The sequence below is a fragment of the Siniperca chuatsi genome, linkage group LG11 (assembly GCF_020085105.1).
Source record: "Siniperca chuatsi isolate FFG_IHB_CAS linkage group LG11, ASM2008510v1, whole genome shotgun sequence".
Lineage (NCBI taxonomy): Eukaryota > Metazoa > Chordata > Actinopteri > Centrarchiformes > Sinipercidae > Siniperca > Siniperca chuatsi.
This window is the reverse complement of record NC_058052.1, coordinates 24,203,176-24,212,330: the sequence shown is the minus strand read 5'-3', so window position 1 is coordinate 24,212,330 and position 9,155 is coordinate 24,203,176. Positions and strand designations below refer to the sequence as shown.

The 9,155-nt window shown below is 39.3% G+C and overlaps 1 protein-coding gene across 1 annotated transcript in view; it reads left to right on the top strand.

The window, feature by feature from the left end:
* The first annotated feature begins 201 nt into the window (after window positions 1–201).
* Window positions 202–9,155, top strand: part of LOC122884714 (contactin-associated protein-like 4) — a 68,855-nt gene continuing 59,901 nt past the window's right edge. Inside the window, exon 1 of the mRNA XM_044214988.1 lies at window positions 202–498. Within this exon, the coding sequence (XP_044070923.1) occupies window positions 414–498 (85 nt within the window). The 5' untranslated portion in view covers window positions 202–413. The remainder of the gene's footprint in view (window positions 499–9,155) is intronic.

Below are 9,155 nucleotides of genomic sequence, written 5' to 3'. Positions count from 1 at the left end.
AAGGATTTTGGCAGAGCAAAGGGTCTTCAAGTCCTTTTAATGACTACCTTTCACTGGAGCAGTGACTGTAGTGCAAGCTCTCTCTCTCTCTCTCTCTCTCTCTCTCTCTCTCTCTCTCTCTCTCTCTCTCTCTCTGTCTCTCTCCCTGTGTTTCTCTCCCTCTCTCTCTTCCTTCCCTTCACTTCGCAGAGTGCAGCCGAACAGAAAGTAGCCTCTTGCCTCTCCTGTCTTCACTGTGGAGCCAGGCGGATGTTGGTGAGTGCTGTGGACGCAGAAGTGCGACGCAGAAGTGAGATCTGGAAAGTGTGAGAGTGTAGAGGAGGAGGAGAGGAGTGGAGTAAAGAGGAGAGGAGAGGAAGGCTATCTCCCTCCTTCACCCGGTGGGCTTTTCTGCAGCATCTTTCCTCTTCATCATGAATCTCTGGAGTAAAAAAGTCCAGGGAATTATTACACTGGTCGCCCTGATACTTTTCAGTTTGTACGGGGCAACAAGAGGAGGTGAGTAAAGTGAGATTTTTATTTTGGGTGACAATGGAGATGACATGTGGGGTTGTGGATCTATTGAGTTCTGATCAGTTTACACTCATCAAAAGTGTAGCTCTTTTGCCTTCTGCAGCAAGAAAGAGTGTAGGAGTTACTGAGCTCATACAGGTATTTTATCTCTTTGTTAAGAGAGGCATCTGAATTTTGAGATTTTTAACATGCACAGCAATGTATTTTCATTCATTTCTTTTCATACATTTTATGCCCAGATTTCCAGTCAGTGTAGGAAACATGTGGGAGGGGAAAGTGAATGAGAAACACTTTCCTCTCACTCAGACTATTAAACCGTTGCCCTTAAGCAAGGCACTCAAGCCTCACCTGCTCCAGTGGAGCTAAACAGAAAGTCTTTGGTTGCACTGAAGTAAGAATGCATGAATGTGAAGCAGGGCATCATTTTGTTTTCACGTTATCTTTTTGTCTGTCAACTTGATTTTTCTCCAAATTCTCTTTTGTGGTGGGATGTTTCAAAATCTCCCAGGAACTTTTTTTTGTCCTTTTTAAAAACATTTAATTTCTCTCTCCTTTTCCAGTGTTAAATTATTTCATATTTGTGTTCAATTTTTCTGCATATTAAACTTTACAGAGGGTTGGTGGGGATTTGGCATGGCATAGAATACAGGCTGTATCTGTAAAATCTGAGTTACCGGTTCATTGGTAAACTGCAATTTTAAAAAAAGAAAAGCATTACCAAAAGGCCTGAGTCACAAAATCCGATAACATAATTTATGCTCCATCTGGGATCCTGATCTGTGTTTATGGAAATGTCAACAGAAAGATCATTTTATGTAGGAGCTGTTTGCATGTGCCAAACGCTGGTATACCAGAGACAATACTGCTAACACAGCCTAATAAAGTGGCTGTCAGGGGGTAAATGTTTATCTATCATGAGGCTGATGTTGTATTAAAATGCATTCTGAGTCAACATGCCTGGACAAATAAGATTTATTAAACATTCGAGGAAATCAAATACCACTAAGGAAATCAGTGTGGGCAGAGTGGGGACGGACAGATAAATGGTAGATATTACCTAGTCAAGTTTATATTCTTCTTGACAGACAACAGCTGCTGGAGAGAGACACACTGACATTATGGGCTTTGAAAGAGTAAAATAAAGGAGATAAAGAGATTCATTTGCCCTGAAGGAAATGGTTTGGACTCAGTAACCATAACCAAAAAAAAACAAAAAAAAAATGCAGCTGTCTGTCTCAAATCAATAAGTAGTGCTTGAAACCTTTTTTTTGCCCTCTATAGAGAGCAAACATAAAGTACATCATCCACTTAATAATCTCTTATGCGCAGACCTGTCTCTACATTTTATTTGACTTTGTGTTAGTGCTGAGCCAGTGCCACAGGCGAGGTCTGACTCAAGCTATTTGTCAGAGTGAACAAAGAAGGTAAAACTGTCGTGAGAGGGCAGATGTTTGTGTTTCTGCAGCCGGTCACAGTGACCCTGCTCAGCACTGAAGCAGGAGGGCACTTATTTAGGGGAAGCAGTTGGGGGAGTGGATGGAGAGACCATTCTGTGACATGATGTTTGAGCCCTCTGATGGCTGACAAGTCTATCATGAGCATCCACAAGAAAGGAAAAGAAATAATAGGTACAACACTAATGAGCATGTAGCGCGTCTGCCATTTCATGCAGGAGCCTGGAGTTTGTGTCCCGTCACAGACATGCAATAAACTTTAGCCTTTTTATTAATCGTAACCACCGATCTTTCCCTAACCTTGTGTACCATTCTCAATTGGCCATGCAGAGATTTTGTAGGACGCAATAATTTGGAAAACATATCCATGCATAAAATGTATGAAAATAAATCAACGAAAATATATTGCTGGTCATTGAAAGTAAAAAACAACATTATGATTGAATGTATTCTCGAGTTTTCTGTCTTCGAGTTTTTTGTCCAATACTGATATTCTTGTTTGGGATCAATAGAGTTTGGGTATATTAGGACTTAGTGACTTAGAATCATGACCATTGCATTAAAGGTTGGGTATGCGATTCTAATCCAATACACGTCTTTTTGTAAAATTCAGCGAACATCTCCTCACGGTCCGCTAGCTGTCCTTTCTGTGTGTGCACTGAAAAAAACTCTGGTGTTTGTACACAGCCCTGGCTCTGTAAATAAATAAACAAAATGGCTTGGACCAACACCATTCCAGCCACGATTTGTGTGTCAGATAACGTCAAATCATGCCCACGGACATTCAGCTTACTTTCTAGTTTACAAAGATATGCTGTTGTTGTGATGTTAGCTACAGTAGCAGGAAAGTTGTGAGTATCGCTGTCTGGAGCTGGTTTGCTGGCTCTGGGAAACGTCTCGTCCTCTCTGCATCTTAACTTCGCAGCAGCAACTGTGGCGACAGTTTGCTAACCCACAACCTAGCTAACGTTAAATGACTTGTCGTTGTTTGCTCTATATCATGGTATTTGTCACGGTATTGGATTTCTCCAGAATCGCATACCCCACCTTCAAGGCCATTATAATTCATCGTGTTGCTACAGCTACACCTATAGCCGGAATGGCATCAAATTTTATAGGATGATGCAGAAAATGTGCAGGATTTGTCAACCAACTATATGTATTATGACAAATTTTTTTGACAAGGGTTTATCCATATAAGTACCAAGTTTGATGAAAATTAGATGGAGTGGTAAAACAATACATATATAAAATATAAAAATATACAAATATATATAGCAATAAAAATAAAAATCTATTTGCAAAATGGGCTGAGCCTTTGCTGATAACCTCATTATGAACCAAGGAATCACATTAGAGACACCTACACTAGATAATTAGAGCTGATATTCAACAGAAACATCTGGAGAGGAGGCAATATATCACAAAGCAAGTCATGTATTATTAATAATGAAGGTGTGGGGAGGGGCTGGGGATTGGGAGCATCCTGAAATCTCAAAAGGTGGGGAATTAGTCTTTCAAGCCAGAACTTTCAGCACTTGGCAACAGAAAAGCCTTACATATATTCTATGTTTAGAAAGTGTTTATGTTTGCACTAGATGCAGACCTGGAGAGTGGTAGAGTCAGAAAGCTAAGAGGCTAATTGGATGTGGATGCGAATGTCTGTAACCTTTCACTGCAGGTGTGAAGTAGAAACAGTTACTGCAACTCATTTTTTGAAACCTTTTCCTACAGATATAGTCTGCCTAGCACTTCGTTACTGAACTAAATGACACATTTCAGGAATTAATCCTCCTTATTCGATTATCAACAACAGCAGAACTATGTTGCATCTGTTGTATCTGTAAGATTGTCACCATTGCTTTTGTCATTTTTCATTCCTTCTCCATAAATTTCAAAAACCATTATGCTCATTTAGTTGTACATTAGTTAGTCAGGGCAGGTCTCTAAGTTAAATGCATGACTTGGACAGTAAATAACGTGTGCTTGGGTGTGTGCATATTTGTGTGTGAGTGTGTGTATCCTGAGATAAGGAGGAGCCACATGTGAACATGATGTGAGGAGAGCAAGGGAATGCTAAGCAGCACCACATTAGTGTGTGTGTGCGTGTGCGTGTGTGTGTGTGTGTGTGTGCACATAATGCCTACAAATGTGGTTAGTGTGCCTGTGTGTGCACATGTTGTGTTCAGATAACAAATGACTCACCACTCACAGTCACCAGTCTCCAAGGAATAAGGTTCTCAAGTTAAAACTAATGTGTCAGTGGGTGCTGCATCCAGAGAGAGAAGAGACAGAGGAAGTGTTGTTCAGTTTAGAGTCAGCTGGTTTGTCCCAAAGCTGTCTAAAGGTGGGAATTGTAGGCTTATGATGGATGTTGAGCTGTAGATTCTGGTGTGTTTGATTATTCAGCATATTTTTACTACATTTTTAAATGGCATAATATTGAAAAGCTGCCCATTATAAACACATTGTTGTGTGGTTAAAGTTATGATTATGGTTGGAGTCCTTCTATGGCAGCTAACACTTAAAATAAGATACACATTGATCGCATGCAGGGAAATTGAAGTGCCAGAGCAGCAGAAGTATGAGAATAGAAGCATAGTATAGATAAGTAACTTAAAGAAAATAGGATACTATATACATAATGTTTGCCAACTAAGCCAATTTCAGTGACAATAAAGGTTTTTGTCACATTAACAAAAGAAAAACTTTTGCTCTTTTTGTTCTTTTCATGAGATGAACATTGGTTGCAGGAGCTGAAGACAACGTAAAACTGCTGTCTGTCTCTGTTATCCTTTCATGAAGGGGGAGCGTATTTCACTCACTTTTCATGAATGGAGCACAGTGCATTTCAAGACATCAAGCTCTCATTTTATAAAATTTCATGACCAGCATTTTTGTGGCCTGGTCAGGAGCACCTTGGCAGAAATCACAGAGTGAGAAGAGATCTTATCTACGAGTAAGTGAGCAGAGAAATCCAGGCTCAAGCTTTTACCTGCTGAAGTGTTCTTGAACTCTGATTCCCCACCAGCTCCAGCTGCACTGTCCTGCAGCTGTGTGGTCTGTGCCCCTTGTAGGAAGGGACGAATCAATGATAATAATGGTATGATGGTAATGATGTGATGAGTTTAACTTGAACCTGCAGTCTTGCAGAAATCAGCCTGCATCAGATTTGGGAGACTCTGAGGGAATATTGGGAGTGTGTAATTATTAAATGCCAATAATCTAGATTCTATCTTTCTCTGGTGGTGTCTGCACACAGAAAGCAGAGCTCCAAATATCAGGGCTTGTTTCACTCCCTTCAGATTTGATGTCATTTATACTTGTCTAGTTTGTTCAGCCACAAAGAAAAATCCATCCCCATAATCATGAAGCTTTAATTTGGTTTAGTTGAAACTTTATTATGACATCTGAGTCTTCTTCTATAGGGCTTCAGGTTAATTTCAAGTTGGGCTTGACTTCACAGAATATGTATGTTTAAAATGCTGCCTGCGTTGTGCAATGAATAAGAGATGTAAAATAGATACAGACAGAATTGGTTTATTAATGACAGGATGTTCCTGCTGAACATGTGATAATCATGATGCAGGTTAATGTTTGGCTCATCAGACTGTGTTGGCTGTTTGTTGATGTGAAAGGTCAGTAAATGTGTCCTGTTTTTCCTCCAGACTCCAGATTTATTTAAATCACCATTACTAATTTTGGAAATGGAGCTGAAAGAAAATTTCTCTGTGCTGCCCCTTTCAACCAGAATGTCAGCATTTAAGCATTTAAGATTTTTCAAGGAGGATGTCTTGACAGGAACATAAACCTGTGAATCTAATCTAATTAGTGTGAATGTTATGTGCATTTCCCTGCAAGACCTCACTGTCCTTTATGATTCATGAGACACTGGAGTTTGTGAGAGTGGAGCTGAGAAAAGTGAGAGGAAGCTGAGGAGAAAGCCTGTCTCGTATTTCTTCTTTACTGTCATTTATGAAAATGTGTGTTCAGAGAAGGGGAGCCATGAATGCGATCTGATGAAGTCAAGGCTACATTATGGCAGTAGCAGCCGTCGGGGTAAACTTGTAACCGTCAGTCAGGAATCTAGATTTATTAACCCAGGTACAAGTAGCTAAGTGATAAAACTCAGGCCTGCAGTCCATCCATCTGAGTTTGTGACACATTGATATTTGCTGAAGGCCAGTCCCACTGGAGCTCTGACTCCCTAAACACTCACTCATTCATCACATGGCCCTGTCATCATCTCAGATGACTTGTAGTTGGTCCAAGAATCTGTCAGACTCTGCTAAGGTCATGGTACTCTGTCACTCTGCATCACAGTGGGTCCTGGTTTGGACTGAATAAAAGCAACACTGGCTGTAGGTGCAGTAGTGAGTAGAGAAACAGCACTTCAGCTTTAAGGATTCAAACCGTCATGGCGGAAAGCATCCTCCATGTTGAAGTTTTCTTGAGCACAGCATGAGAATCCCTACGAGCTACAGGAATGCTTATCTGATATTGGATCCAACCTCTGATCTCCCAAAGAATTGAAATGACATGATTCATTCAGTGATATCAAAGTGACATTAAAATGCTTAAAGTTATAGATAAATCATTACTGTAACTTCACCGACTGGCCTCTATTGGAAGGAGATGATGACAGTAATGATGAAGATGATGAAGACAAAGAAGAAGAGAAGAAGATGAAGATGATGTTAATGATGATAAAAAAGAAGTATAAGAAGAAGATGACAGTGATGATGAAGACGATGTTAATGATGATGATAAAGAAGTAGAAAAAGATGATGATGATGACAATGAAGATGAAGAAGAGGAAGTAGATGATTAAGAAGAATAGGATGAAAATGATGATGTTGATAAAGAAGATGATGAAGACGATGGAAAAGAGAATAAAGAGGAAGCAGATAAAGAATATGATGATGATGACAAAGAAGAAGTAGATGGAGTAGATGATAAAGAACAATATGATGATGAAGTTGATGATGAAGAAGAAAGAGGCGATGCAAATGAAGATTAACATGATGATTATGCGGATGAAGGCAATGAAGACGAGGATGATCAAGATGAAGAAAAAAGAGAAAAAAGAGGAAGATGAAGATTTTAATGATGATAAACATGATGATGATGAAGCACAACTGTTCCGTTGATGATGACATTAAGATGATGAAGAAAAAAGAAAAAGAAGATTAATATGGTGATGATGATGATTATGAAGAAGAAAAAAGAACATTAATATGATGATGATGATGATGATGGTAAAGAAGGAGACGATGATAAACAAAATGATGAAGAAAATAAGTTTATGATGATGATAATAAAGAAGATAATGTGATGGTAAAGAAGTAGAAGAAGATGATGACAGTGATGATGAAGAAGAAGACGAAGAGAAGAAGATGAAGATGATGTAACTTAGTGACGATGATAAAGAAAAAGAACAAGATGATGATGACGATGATGAGGAAGAGGAAGTAGATGATTAAGAAGAATAGGATGATAATGATGATGTTGATAAAGAAGATGTTGAAGATGATGGAAAAGAGGATAAAGAGAAAGCAGAAAAAGAATATGATGATGATGATGATGATAGTAATGATAACGATGAAAAAGAAGTAGATGGAGTAGATAATGAAGAAGAATATGATGATGATTATGAGCTGTGGCAAAGCCAAAACTTTAAGATGCAACAGAGATCAATTTAATGACTCAGTTAATGAAGAGAGAGCGCAGAATGAGGAGAGCACACCTGCAGTTCCTCCAGTAGTAGAGTATTTCTGAAACGTTCACCTCATCTTTACAGTACTTCAGGTCAGGGTCACTTACAGAACAGAAGCCCTGCAGCTGGCAGGGATTCAATGACAAATCTACAGGTCACAGTTGAGAAAACTTGTACCTGCTGTGGCCCCAATAGATTGATAATATTGGTTTTGTTAATCATGACTCATATCATTTAAATAGTTTTTTGTTGTGATTCTCATCCTTCTCTGTATCATAGGAGAAAACACCAGAGTTTGTAATGATCATAAAATCTGTTAAAGCACTGACAGCCATGGCTGCACATGCACTCGCTGAGATGATTACGCTTCAAAGGTTCCCCTCCCAGAATGCAATATTAAGAAATACAGTATACATGTAATTCTTCACATCATGCATGTCAGAAAAACCATGAAAACTATGATGACGAACCATACACAGTCTCAACTCATTCACAGTCTGATCGTCTGGGTTGTGTGGGACTATGGAACCTAATTTAGTTCATGTTAAATGCTTAAAGGATTTTTCAACAACTTCATACTGTAATACTTCTCCAAAAACTGAACTGTACTTCATAATTATTTCAAGAAAAGTGTCACTGCATCCATGTACATTTCTCTCTGCTCCACAGAGGGAGGTGTTGTTAAATATGCATAAGCAAAGCTTTGCATATTTACAAAAATGTTATGCTGAGCTCAAACAAACTGTAACACTAACTACAGCCAGAGTCTTACATAATAGCTTATACAGTAATTCAGATATAGGCTGTTTCTTGGAGTAGTGGCATGATTTCTAATAAATCACAAACTATGTGGTCATTGGTTTACTTTTTACATGCTGATCCACCAAAGAAAACATCCACATTCAGGGAATGTACCAGTTGTACAGTATTTTATTTAAAGTTGGACATCGGTGAAGCAGATTTTAATTTTTATTTATATTTATGTTCCCATGTTGGTGCAGGGGACGTTGAACCAAAAGACCAGCTCTGGGTGTAAATTAGAGGCAGCAGTGTGAAGTTTAGGAATCTGTACTTCAAACAGAAACTCTGGGTTCAGTCGCCTGTTTCAGCAGGTCTCTTCTGAAATGTGCTTGTGTGTGATGCTGAACGCCAGCCAACTCCAGAGGTGCTGATCAGTAGCTTAGTCTGCGCGCTGATCTAACTGTGAATTACTGCCTGGGGAATCAATCGAGTAACAGAAGAAGGAGGTGTTGATTATCAGTGCAGAACTGTTCAACAGGTGATTTTGTTGTAACGTTTCCTCGGGACAAAGGCTGTAACACGAAGCCATAATGTAGTATGACTGCAGCACCAGTGTGTGGCAGTGAAATGAGGTGGTCACGTGTCACTGACCTGCACCACAGACACACACACACACCTTCTGTCTTTGATGTTTATGTATAATTTAAGCCACTGCAGTGCCGGTGAAGGCT